The 13,791-nt window shown below is 47.3% G+C and overlaps 1 protein-coding gene across 1 annotated transcript; it reads right to left on the reverse strand.

The window, feature by feature from the left end:
• Window positions 373–12,510, reverse strand: ELP6 (elongator acetyltransferase complex subunit 6). The gene is made up of 7 exons (XM_003358419.4): window positions 11,699–12,510; window positions 9,522–9,600; window positions 7,057–7,127; window positions 4,428–4,546; window positions 2,843–3,044; window positions 2,023–2,169; window positions 373–835 (listed from the first exon to the last, which is right to left on the reverse strand). Exons 1-7 carry the CDS (start codon window positions 11,948–11,950, stop codon window positions 707–709), a joined length of 999 nt encoding a protein of 332 aa, XP_003358467.2. The 5' UTR covers window positions 11,951–12,510; the 3' UTR covers window positions 373–706.

Raw genomic sequence — 13,791 nt, forward strand, 5'->3', positions numbered from 1 at the left:
GAATCTGACTAGCATCCGTGAGGACACAGGTTCAATCCCTGGCCTTGCTCAGTGGGTTAAGGATCCGGCGTTGCCATGAGCTGTGTGGTGCAGCTGGCAGATGTGGCTCAGATCCCTCACTGCTGTGACTGTGGCGTAGGCCAGCAGCTGTAGCTCTGACTTGACCCCTAGCCTGGGAACTTCCATGTGCCACAAGTGTGGCCCTAAAAAGACATTAAAAAAAAAAAAAAAGAAAAAAAAGAAAATGACTTTGCAGGTGAGGGTAAAAATTAAATGAGACAATCCACAGGAAGCCACAAGGTGGGAACTCACTTGGTGCCGGCCAAAATTACCCAAGTTATCACCCGCCACCCAGGATAGTCTCCAGGCTGGCACATTCATATCCACTTGACTCTGAAAGGCACAACAACCAAAAACGGGCAGTTGGGGCTGAAGTGTATTTATAAGGAAGGCACCAAAGGATCCCTTTCACCCAGTTCAACATGCAGCATCTCTCTCAGCTGAGGCTGGACTGCAGATTCCTCATGGATTTTCTATACCGGGCCCACAGGAACAAAGGCAAACCATCACAGCACCGTTCCACCATCCCTGGGTCACAGTGGTGCTGGCAGTCCACTGCAAAGGTGTAAAGATCCATTTCTGCTCAGTTGCTTTATCTTTGCATCCAAAAACAACCCAAGGTAACTTCAGCTGCCCCTAAATCAGGTCACAGGACAGCAGGAGACATTCCTTTGGCAAAAAAGGACACGTTCTTGTCCTGTATCTTGTACTGGTAAGTGAGGCTCTGATCCCGCTGGGATGTGGGCTGCAGGGGTCTCCTCCACAGGACACTCAGCTAAGTGACAGAGAAAAGAATGAAAGGGGAAAGGCCCCCTGAGTATCTGCTCCACTATGAACCCTTCCCGCCTTCTCCATGACCTTCAGTGAGGTCATGTGCCATGTGGCAATGGGATCAACTTCCAAAACAAAGCTTATTACCAGTCACCTAAAAACAAAGGTTTCCCTGCTAATACAATAGTAATGTTTGGTCATTCTAGAAAATATGAGATAGAGAAAAGTAAAAGGTAGAAAAAAAGTCATCCAGAGAAAAACCATTAAAGTATTACGTATTTGCCTCTATCTTTTTTGTGTGCATGTTTTTTCTGTTTGTTTGTTTGTTTACTTTTTGGCTAGATGAATTTTAAAAATCAATCCATTAGAATGTGTACATTCAATTCTGAGGCACAGCAAGACACCAACCATGAGAACGGCCTTTCAAAGTCTCTATTTTATTTTACTTTATTCTTTAATTAATTAATTTATTTTTTTGGTCTTCTCTGGGGCTGCACCTGAGGCATATGGAGGTTCCCACGATAGGGGTCTAATAGGAGCTATAGCCACCAGCCTATGCCACAGCTCACGACAATACCAGATCCGTAACCCACTGAGCAAGGCCAGGGATCCAACCCGCAACCTCATGGTTCCTAGTAGGGTTCGTTAACCACTGAGACACGACGGGAACTCCCAAAGTCTCTATTTTAAAAGGAATGGTCTCTAATTTAAAAGTCTCTATTTTAAAACTACTGGTGGCACAGTAGTTTAAGGATCTGGCAATGTCACTACTGAGGCTTGGGTCTGATCCCTGGCCTGGGGAACTCCTACATGCTACAGGCATGAAAAACAAACAAGCAAAGAAGCAAAACAGTGTTGGCCTGAATATACAAAGCCTGCTTCGGTCCTGCAGAGAAATCCTGCTGTTTACTAGCAGGGACCCTGCCTCTCACTACAGATTGCCATTTCCTCTTCAGCAGCTCCACTTTGGCCACAAATAGATCACCAAAGAAAATCTGTCCTGTGCACGGAATGAGTACCACCCAGAGTGGATTCTGACTTGCATTCATACAACTTCCGAGGGCTCCCTTCCATCTAAGAGCCCACCCAACCAGACCACCCCATGAGCCAACACTACCCTACATGCAGTCTAGACTCAGGGGAAGTGAGCAGCCACTGCCCAGAAAGCCCATGGCCCCAGCTCCTGCGTACCTGCCCATGCACATCCTTGCAGAAGCCGGTGGCCAGACCCTCAGCCCGAAGGATCAGGTGGCTCTGGTGACTAAGGCCATTCAGCAGGATGTCATTCTCCTCGTCCTCAGTGTCTCCACTGTCATGCACAAGGGCCACTATGTTTCCCTGCAACAGAGACCACAATGGGGGCCTGCTACAGATGCAAGCTTCCTCTCACTTAACTCCTATAGCTGGATTCTTGGGAAATGGACACCACAGCTGTTAAATATTTTGTTAAAATCTCTATATAGCAAAATCTCTTTTTGCCTCATAATTTGACAATGACAGTTACATCCTAGCCCTGTATTACACCTTGTGATTATTATTACTATTATTCTTTGGCTGCACCTATGGCATATGGACATTCCTGGGCCAGGGATGGAAATTGAGCTACAGCTGCAACCTACGTCACGGCTGTGGCAATGCTGGATCCTTAACCCACTGCACCACAGTGGGAACTCTGCACCTCAATTTTTAAGGTGTTATACCCATTACCTCAGCCAATCTTCAAAATATTCTTAGAGGGATAATGAGGTGTGGCAGAGCTGGGACAGCCAAAGTGCTACACGTGACCAGCCCCATTAAGGACAGTACCAGGCATCCTCCAGGGACTTATTTTTCAGCAATGGCAGGTAGTGGAGAGCAGGGTGAGTCAAGTGAAAGATTTCTGGGCCTGCCAGAGTAAAGCCAAAGCCCCAAGCAATTAAACAGGAAAGATCACTCCATCCAGGTGAGGCCTGGACTTGTCTGGGCCTGCAGAGGTCACAGGCAGGAGCACAGGGAGCATGCAGGCCATCACCTTCCATTCCCAGCACACAGTGGCTCTGCAGTAGTGGATGAAGTCCAGCACCGCCACTGCCCCGACACCCAGGCTCAGCAGCACACTGAGGTCGTCCACCAGCAGCACGGGGCACCTCCATGCCGCCTCCCCATTGGCCACGGGCTTCAGGGCATCCTGCACAAACTCATACAGCGGCTGCAGGTTCCCAGCACTGGCCTCCCTGGAAAACAGGGCAAAAGTCACCAGAGAGCTCACTTACTCCACAAATGTTTATGAGACTGAGCAGCACACAGGAGAGGGGAAGGAAGGAAATGGATCAGAGTCCTTGGCACCAAGGGGTTCATGATATGGCTAGAAAGAAAAGGCATGCATGCACACATGAGTACATCTACTTCAGTTCAAATATCCCGAGGGTGTTCCCGTCATGGCTCAGCAGTTAACAAACCGGACTAGGATCCATAAGGATGTGGCTTTGATCTCTGGCCTTGCTCAGTGGGTTAAGGATCCAGCATTGCTGTGGCTGCGGTGGAGGGCAGCAGCTATAGCTCCAATTCGACCCTTAGCCTGGGAACCTCCATATTCTTGAGTGTGGCCCTAAAAAGACCAAAAAAAAAGGGGGGGGGGTATGAAAAGCTCAGCAGCCATGCAGTGTCCTGGTAGTGAGAGGTAGAGGTTTAAGGGCTGCTTGTGTATGTACCAAATCCAACCTGTTTCTGACACAGCAGGCCCCCACCTTCAACTCCCCAATGACTACAACAGTGATCTCCTAGCTCCTGTGGGGGCTCAAAAAGCATCAGAGCCCAGGGCCCAGACCCCCATGCTCCAGAGCTGAGCCCCACTAATAGCAGGAACAACAGTGCCCCATGACCTGGGCTCACATGTGACCAGGCCTACCATTCAAAGACAGAGTGGTTCAGAGATGCAAAGGGCTGTGCACAAAGCCACACACACAGGGTTGGGGCATGTGGCTTTCCAACTCCACACTGCCTAAGGCTGGGCCTGAGGGCAGGCATAGCAGCGTGGTGGGGGGTTCCCCTATATCTGTAATGCGCTCAGTTTGTGGCTGATACTCATAAAGGATGAGAAGCAGGAAAACCAGCCTCAGAATACAACTGGCAGTTGGCAACCTTTTTCTTAAAGGGTCAATAATAAATATTTCAGACTTGTAGGTCACATGGCCTCTGTCTCAACTCTCACCTCCTCTGCTGTAGTGCCCAACAGCCAGGGACAATATGCAAACAAACGAATGTGGCTACTCCAACAAAACTTTATTTACAAAAACAGGGAGCTGGGCCAGAGCCCATAGTTTGTTGACCCCTGTATCAAGCCAAGAACAGAAGGTGTGTGCTAGTGCTCTGAGCCAGGGTTGGAAAAACCAGCAAAGCATACTATTCTGCTATACACTCAGCAAATAATGCTTTTCCACAGCTTTGGGGACAGCCTTACACCCTCTGGCCCACAGTCAGAGCCAAGGACCCTCTATAATGCTGCAACGCCACAGAAGTGTCTGACTCCTGACCAAGCAAAAGGAATCACACACAGCAACCCTGGGCTGGGCTACCTGTCAGGTGTGCACTCTGGGCTGGGCCGCAGGCTGACTGACCTGAGGAACTGCAGCGGGTGTGGCTCCTCCTGAGGCCGGAAGAAGATGTCCATGGCAGACTTGAGGCCCTCAAGAAACACAAGCTGCCCGCGTTCCCGTGCTATGGTCAGACTGACCCCCTACGCGGAGCAAAGAGGAGAGTGAGTTTCTGCACCTTTCAGGGAACCCACCAGAGAGGCTAGCCTCTGGCTCATGAGAGGACAAGGGACTCATTCCAAACCCTACAGATGTGTGCCTGTCTGCCCAACACAGGGGCCCATGTCTCATCTCCCCTGGGTGTTACACACAATCCCTGCTCTGTTTTCATATGTGCATTTACATTTACCTGTCATATTTTTTAAAAACTTATACTCTTTTGCTTATATGTTCATTTTTATGATTACCCAGTACTGGTTTTTAATTTACAATAGTAATATGAGGTTTCTTTTTTAAGAGCATGGATTTACAAAATTAAGCACATTTAAAAATAGTAGGGGAGTTCCCTGGTGGTCTAGTGATTAGGAATTAGTACTTTCACCACCGTGGCCCAGGCTTGATTCCTGGTCTAAGAACTGAGATCCCACATCAAGCCACTGTGTGTGGCAGCCAAAAAAAACACCCACAAAAAATAAAAACCAGTAAGTAAACGATAACAGTAAGATAGTGGAATGATGACAGTCTCTGTTGCAACTACTCAACTCTATCACAGAGTGAAGGCAGCCCTAGACCATTCATAAACAAATGGAGGTGGCCCAGAAATCAGGGGGTACAAGCATAGTTGGTTGTCCCCTGCTCTAGACCAGCACGCCTTAAATATGGGTTTTCGTAAACCAATCAATTGAGAATCTCTTGAGGAGTTCCCGTCATGGCTCAGTGGAAGCGAATCTGACTAGTATTCATGAGGACACAGGTTCCATCCTTGGCCTCGCTCAGTGCATTAAGAATCCGGCATTGCCATGAGCTTTGGTGTAGGTTGCAGACACAGCTCGGATCCTGCGTTCCAGTGGCCATGGTGTAGGCCAGTAGCTGCAGCTCTGATTAGACCCCTAGCCTGGGAACCTCCATACGCCGCAAAAGTATGGAGGAGGTCTCTTGAGATACCTGATTAAAATGCAGACCCCTGAGCCCCACTCCAAATCTCTAGGACCAGAAGCCTTGGGGGCAGGGCCCAAGAATCTGCATTTCAGCTAACACCCAAAGATGGTGACACCATCTAAATGTGCAACCCTCAGTTCTGTTTGTGCAGAAACAGGTGACATGGAACTCAGTCTCCTCATGCCTCCAGACCAGGCCGCAATCACTCATTCACACACCAGTGTTCACTATGCAACACCATTAATTAGCAGCAACAGCCGCCCTGGCAAGAAAGATGGTCTTGCTCACCTTGGCTCTTGCCCATCATTGTACTGATGTAAGAGCAAGAGGATGGATGCTCACAGTCCACTACTTTGCAAGCCCAGTACCATGCATGCCATTACTGTTGTGTTGATGATTCGAACAGAAAGAGCAGCCAATCAAGACGTGAGAGTACATAGCTTTCTCATCCTTAAGCTAATACTAGAGCCTCACGGATCTGGAATGTAACATGCATTCCCTGACAAGACTGCTTTCCCTGAGCTTAGGCTCTGACCTCAAACATAGGAACTCTCTTCTCTGCAAAGGATGAAAAAGAAGGACCCTACCCTTCTCCGGCTTTTTCACTGGTTTTACCCCATCAGAGAAGAGGCAGTGACATGGTCTAACAGTTAAGACTGATACTTTAAAGATCACCTCCTGGAGTTCATGTCGTAGCTCAGCAATAACAAACCCGACTAGTATCCATGAGGACGTGGGTCCCATCCCTGGCCTCACTCTGTGGGTTGAGGATCTGGTGTTGCCATGAGCTGTGGTGTAGGTCGAAGATGAGGCTTGGATCTGGCACTGCTGTGGTTGTGTCTGTGGCTGTGGCTGTGGCTGTGGCATCAATTGGACCCCTAGCCTGGGAGCTTCCATATGCTGTGGGTATAGCCCTAAAAAGACCAAAAAAAAAAAAAAAAAAACAAAGATCACTGCCTGATCTCTCCCTCTCTGGGGCTGACCTAATCAAAGCAACTCCCCCAAAAAAGCACAAATCACCTAGTATATCCACCTGGTTACAGGTCACAGGTAATGGCCCAGGAGAGACCCAGAGGTTCACCAGCCTCTTGGCTATTTTACTCTTGTTTGCCTGCATCTAAAGGGATAAGGGCCAAACCAAGATGATGTGAGGGGCAGGTGACAAAAGCACCTCTCCCTACAGTTGGTCTTAAGCCTTAGACTTAGGGAAAGTCAGTGGCACTCAACTTAACAGCAAATCAAGCTGTGATCTCTAACCCAGTAGGATCAAGATTAAAGCTCACACTCAGGAGGGGAAAACCTTAACTGGTCCAGACTCAGTTGAGAAGAATTTGATTCATTAACAAGAGATCTGGTTCTACAAACTATAAATTAACAAAATGTTCAGAAATGAGGCCTTAGCAGATAAGGGATTTGAGATCCCACGACTTCCTTAGTCTTTCCCTTGCTAAGTCTCTACAACCCAAATAGGGAAGCCCAGCCTGAGAGCACACTCACACACTCCTGGCACACACGCTCACTCAGGGATAACATCACAGAGGTCTGAAATATTTACCAGCTTCTGTCCCACGATATTGTAGTGACTGAAGGACTGAGTGAGTGCCACAAAGCAGACTTTACAATGAGCTGGAAAACAAAATAAACTGATCTTTAATAAAGTTTCTGCCTACAGTGTCTCCTATACTTCATACCTCCAGAAACAAAAACATTGAGGCAGGTCTAGAGACCCAGAGGCCTTGTGACCTGACATACCCAATTTTATTCTAAGACATATTTAGATGTACTTTTTTCATATTTAATAATTAAACCTTATTTCATTAACTCTGAAATATACCTCTCCTTTGAGATGTAATACTAGGAACCTTAATTTTTTCTTTTTTTTCCCATTTTTTTTAATTACTCAAATGAATTTATCACATCTGTAGTTATATAATGATCATAACAATATGATTTCACAGGATTTCCATCCCACAGCCCAGGCACATCCCCCCACCCCCCCTTAATTTCTTCTATTGAAAGTAAATTCCCATCGCAGCTCAGTGGTTAAAGAATTCCACTAGGAATCATGAGGTTGCAGGTTCGATCCCTGGCCTTGCTCAGTGGGTTAAAGATCTGGCGTTGCCGTGAGCTGTGGTGTAGGTCGCAGATGTGGCTTGGGTCTGGGGCAGATGTGGCTATGATGTAGGCCGGAGGCTATAGCTCCAATTGGACTCCTAGCCTGGGAACCTCCATATGCCTCGGGTGTGGCCCTAGAAAAGACAAAAAGACCAAAAAAAAAAAAAAAAGAGAGAGAAAAGAAAAGAAATTGGATAGTTCCCTGGTGGCGCAGCAGGTTAAGGATCTGGCATCGTCACTGCTGTGGAACAGGTTTGACCCATGGCCTGGGAACTTCCGCATGACACAGCCAAAAAAATACAAAAGCAAATAAATTCTTTGCTTAAAATGTTATTATGTATGTATGTATTTTTTAGGGGCAAAGGTGCAGCATATGGAAGTTCCCAGGCTAGGGATCAAATCAGAGCTGCAGCTGCTGGCCTATGCAGATCTGAGCTGCATCTTCAACCTACACCACAACTCGTGGCAACGCCAGATCCTTAACCCACTAAATGGAGCCAGGGATCAAACCAGCATCCTCACGGATACTAGTTGGGTTTGTTTCCACTGAGGCACGACGGGAACTCCTATACTATATGTTTAAAAAAAAGAAAATAAATTAACGTTTTGGGTTTTTTTTTGTCTTTTTGTCTTTTTTTTTTTTTGCTATTTCTTGGGCTGCTCCTGCGGCATATGGAGGTTCCCAGGCTAGGGGTTGAATCGGAGCTGCAGCCACCAGCCTACGCCAGAGCCACAGCAACGAATTAACGGTTTTTAAAAAATTACCCTTTTACTAATTGCTTGTTGGTTTTCAGGAATATGATTTTTTAAATTAATTATTTATATTTTTTGGTCTTTTTGCCTTTTCCAGGGCCGCTCCCGTGGCATATGGAGGTCCCCAAGCTACGGGTCTAATCGGAGCTGTAGCCACCGGCCTACGCCAGAGCCACAGCAACGAGGGATCCGAGCCACATCTTCGACCTACACCACAGCTCACGGCAACGCCTTGAGCTTAACCCACTGAGCAAGGCCAGGGATCGAACCTGCAACCTCATGTTTCCTAGTCAGGCTCGTTAACCACTGTGCCACAATGGGAACTCCCTGGAATACAATTTATTTTTTAAACTGGACTTATATCCAAGAGGATAAAAGGGGAGCACAAAGGAGCACTAGCTACATTCTGACATAATTAATTCTAATAATTTATCTGCAGACTCTCATATTTTTATAAGCTATTAGTAACATTATCTGGAAAGGAAAATAACTTTTAAAGCTGTAAATTATTACAACTATAGTGCCAAAGGTCCACCCTATATCCTGGCCTGGCTCAGTGGGGGCTCAAGGAGAATCTATAAGTCTTTTTCTCATTTGGCTGTTTTCTTCTTCTAATTGATTTCCATGTGTGAATTGTAGTGCCCATGCTGTTTTCTTCCCTGTATTCTTTAAGAAATATCTACTGCCTGAGACATAGTGTTAATGAGTGGAGTGCCTAGAGTCTTCAAAATACTCAAGGACTGAAGCTCTCTTGTCGTGCAGAAGGTCAAGGATCCGGCATTGTCACTGCAATGGAACTTTCATGTGCTGCAAGTACGCCAAAAAAGAACCCAAAAAACAAAAACACAAGGACTACGGAGCAACTAATCAGGGCACCACACAAGGACCTCAGGGAGGTAGTGCCTATGCAGTGGCTGGAGAAGCAGAAGGCAGGACCTGGACACAGTGAGCACAAGTCGCCCTCTGGCAGAGTTAGGGAAAGAACAAAATGGCCCAGTAATGAGTTACCTACTAAACAGCCATCTGGCTAGCTACCTAAACACCAAAGCCTTGGCTAGTTAATACTATTCCTATTCCTTCCTAAAACAGGCTTTTTTTTTTCTTTTGCCTTGTTTTTTTTTTTTTCCCCTCCAGCATCAAGGAGTCCCATACCTTTGAGGTAGAAGGAGAGAAAGTGATGCACAAGGAAACTGCCATCAGTCTTGACATCACAGAGTAGAGTCAGTTTCCCCTAAAAGTTAAGAACACAAAAAAGATGAATTAGACTCCCTGGAAGGAGGTCAGCTGAGTGTTGAAATCGAGTTGATTGTGTTCACCCCTAAATTTCCACACCTGGAGACTGTGTGTCTGTGCGTGTGTATTTAACCAGAAAAAAAAAAAAAAAAATCAGTCAAGGAGTTCCCATGATGGCTCAGCAGTAATGAACCCGACTAGTTCCATGAGAACTCAGGTTCGATCCTTGGCCTTACTCAGTGGGTTAAGGATCTGGCATTGCCATGAGCTGTGGTGTAGGTCACAGACACGGCTCAGATCCCGCACTGCTCCAACTGGACCCTTAGCTTGGGAACCTCCATATGCCACAGGTGCAGTCCTAAAAAAAAGGAAAAAAAAATCAGTAAAAATTATGGAAAAACCAAAAATTAAAGTGATCACTCATTATGGACAAGCATATCTCAGCCTTCATGTTTCCCAAGGCAATAAAGAATAAAATCCTTTCTTGTCTTCACTCCTGACCAGACTTGGGGAAATGAGATCCTGAACAAAGGCTGTTACCATCAGAAACTAATAAAGGAGTTCCCGTCGTGGCACAGTGGTTAACGAATCCGACTAGGAACCATGAGGTTGCGGGTTCAGTCCCTGCCCTTGCTCAGTGGGTTAACGATCCAACGTTGCCATGAGCTGCAGTGTAGGTTGCAGATTCAGCTTGGATCCAGCATTGCTGTGGCTTTGGCGTAGGCCAGGCTGGCAGCTACAGCCCCGATTTGACCCCTACCCTGGGAACCTCCACATGCCGCGGGAGTGGCCCAAAAAATAGCAAAATGACCAAAAAAAAAAAAAAGAAAAGAAAAGAAACTAATAAAAATCACTGGCTGCCAAGACTGGAAGGGACCCTCGAAGAGATCATCTGATACAGTTTCCTCCTTATCTCTAGTCCTGATTCCAATTCTGTCCCATAGGTAGAGGAAAGGGAAGAAGTAGTTGTTGATAGGGATCTCCAGTTACAAAGCTCTCCTTCTAAAGCCCTGGAAACTGCTTCAGGCAGAGCTCTGAACATGGAGAGCCCTGGAAAGACCTCCAAAGATGGTCTCTGCAATGACTGGCTGCCCTGCTCATCTCTAGTTCCTTGTCAATGACAGGGAAGGTCATCACTGTGCTGTTGTGCCTGTTTTTCATTTATAAAATATGAAAGATCACAATATCAGCCTTTGCGAGCTACCCTCAGCGCTGTCATTTCCTGGTGCTCACTTGTATTCTCCATTCCTTCACTGTGGCCCTGAGCTTGGACTTTGGAGGTGCTAGTAGTAACTGGCAAGGTAACCAACACCATCTGGAGGCTTGGGCAGACAAGAACCGCGGGGCAATTAAAATGCATAAGGATCTACTGAAAACTATTTGCTTGGCGCTATTAAGTCATAAAAAGGCTTTACACCCTCGGTGTCTTGGCTGCCGGAGGAGCTTACCATTTCATTAGGAAAACAATAGTTGTGAAATAAACCAAATATGTTCCTAGGAGAGGTAACACTTGGACTAAAATGTAAAAATTTTAGAGATGGCCTAGAGCGCGGGAAAGAGGGTGTTGAAGCTGTGGTGCTAAAGGTGGGCTGAGAGCTGCTTGAAAGAGCACAATTAGAGACCATAAGGAGGAAGAAGCGCAGCAGCGTTCAGTGCGACCCGCCAAGCGCTCCCGGGCCAGAGGAAGGCTCAGGACGGTTAAGAAGCGGGTCCCATGAGAAGGGTAGAGGGTGGAACTCTCCTCTCCTCTCGGGCAAGCACTTTTGGGCGCCAGGACGCCCACCTTATTGAACATGCATAGAGCTCGCTGGTACACGTTTGTGAAGTTAAGCCAATCCAAAGGTTGGATATGCTTCCTGTGAACCTCAAGGGCACACACGGCCTTTGAGAAGGCGCAATAAGGTCGAGATGCCCACGTTCCGCAAGCCCAAGAGTCCTGTCCAGTCCCCCAGTGGGCCCTCCGCGGACTACAATTCCCAGGCACCCCCGCACCTCCGGACCAACGTGTAATTTCCCACAGGTCAGAGTGCGCTTCATCCGGGTACGCCGTCTTCCGCCATGCTCCCGGGACCCGCCCATTTCCTGACGACCTTTACCTGCTCCACCTTGTCAGGACTGGTGTTGAGAAGGTTACTGAGTTCCGAGAACATTCTCAGCTCTGCGAAGGAGCGCCCTGGACGAAGAGATGGGGCTGCGGCAGAGACGGCTGAAGCTGGAGAGCGACACCCACCACTCAGGCCCGTGCGGCAGGAGCGCGCATGCGCAAAGCCTCTTCTAAGATCCCGCCGCAGCCAATAAAGCGAGCGCCCGGACCGGGCCGCTGCCTGCGCAGGCGCCGCGACGCGCATCCGGAGCCAGGGGCCAGGGGCCGGGCGCCAGGCGCCTTGGACAGTGGTTCCTTTGCAGGCCCTTCGTAGGGGCTCCCCAAGGTACCAGGCGACTGGGCCTCTTCCTCCTTCCCTTGGCTGCGCTCTCTCCCCAGCCCAGGACCTCCGGACTGTATAGCCTGTCGAGCTCCTGTAGTGTGTGCCACATTTCTAGAAGCTTGGCTACATCGCCTAACCAGAGGAGGGAAGATGCCCGCCCTCGTGAAAAACAAAAGACAAACATAATCAACACGGAATGGGCACAACATTGTAAATCAACTATACTTTTTGTTTTTAATTAAAAAATAAACGTGAAATGATACATTGAAAAGTTCTATGGAAAAAAGAAAAAGCATACAAGGAAGTAACAATGGGGTATGGGTAGGTTTCAGAATTAAAGGTGTTGTCAGGGTAGGGTCACTGACCAGATATGATTGGAACACGCCCTGTATGCTCCTCCTCGGGGCTTTCGCCCTGTTTCCCCCTCGTGGAATGTTCTTTTCCCAGATAATAAGCCGTTCAAAAAACCCCCGCGTTTTTTACGTCTTTACTCAGCTATCACCTTGACAGACCTTCCCTGAGCATCCTATTTAAATTGCAAACTGTCCCTTTCCCAGCACTTCTTATCCTTTTCACCTGCTGTTATTTTTTCTGTAGCTTTTATATGTATAGTTTTTGTTCTAGCCCAAGCAACCTCAGATCCCCAGAGACAAATCTGTAATTCGACAAAATTAAGTTTATTTACTCATTGTAGTGAGGGAGATAGCACACAAGCAGAGAGCCAGGAACCTGTCACCAAGCAAAGGAGAGAGTTGTATGACGATGTGGGGTTCAAAGGGAATTTAAATGAAGCACAGCTGCATGTACACGAGTCAAAATCTGGCTGGGACTGCAAAGCAGACCAGGGTCTCCATGGAAACTACAAGATTAGGATAGATTTGGAATGCAGTCATGATCTAAAGCTCTGCACCTGGGCTGGAAACTGAGGCTGCCTCTGTGTCAAAATCACTTAGATCCTCTAGCCAAGGGTGGGATGTTTCATGATTACTGCTGTGTGAAAAAGAAGGCAGGCCGTGTTATCCAGGAGCTACTTTGACACAGCTAGGTCTCAGTGTTTCCCTGTTGAGCATAAACAATTTCACAAAACATCAACATCAATTGATTATGATGGATGAAGACAAAACTAGACCGCTCCATCACTGTGATGAACACGAAACATGAACATTGTCTAAGCCACAAACAAAACATTCCCTCTCCCAGCTAATAAGAGTGCTGCTTGGAGTTCCTGTCGTGGCTCAGTGGTTAATGAATCTGACTAGAAACCATGAGGTTGCAGGTTTGATCCCTAGCCTCGCTCAGTGGGTTAAGGATCCGGCGATGCCGTGAGCTGTGGTATAGGTTGCAGATGCTGCTTAGATCCCGAGTTGCTGTGGCTGTGGTGCAGGCCGGTGGCAACTGCTGCTTCTCGGAGGTCCTGTCATGGCAGGGTGGAAACGAATCCAACTAGGAACTGTGAGGTTGTTTCGTCGCAGACTTGGCTCAGATCTGGAGTTACTGTTGCTGTGGTGTAGGCTGGCGGCTGTATTTCTGATGAGACCCTTAGCCTGGGAACCTCCATGTGCTGCAGTTGAGACCCTAAAAAGACCAAAAAAAAAAAAAAAAAAGAAAAAAGTGCTGCCTCTCTACCACTGACATAGCCTCATTCTAGTTGGCCCTCCATATATAAGATTTATTAAGATACATAATCATAGAATTAACATCTATTACTCAGCCACAAAAAAGAATGAAATAATGCCATTTGCAGTGACGTGGATGGACCTAGA

Source organism: Sus scrofa, chromosome 13 (assembly GCF_000003025.6).
Source record: "Sus scrofa isolate TJ Tabasco breed Duroc chromosome 13, Sscrofa11.1, whole genome shotgun sequence".
Taxonomy (NCBI): Eukaryota; Metazoa; Chordata; class Mammalia; order Artiodactyla; family Suidae; genus Sus; species Sus scrofa.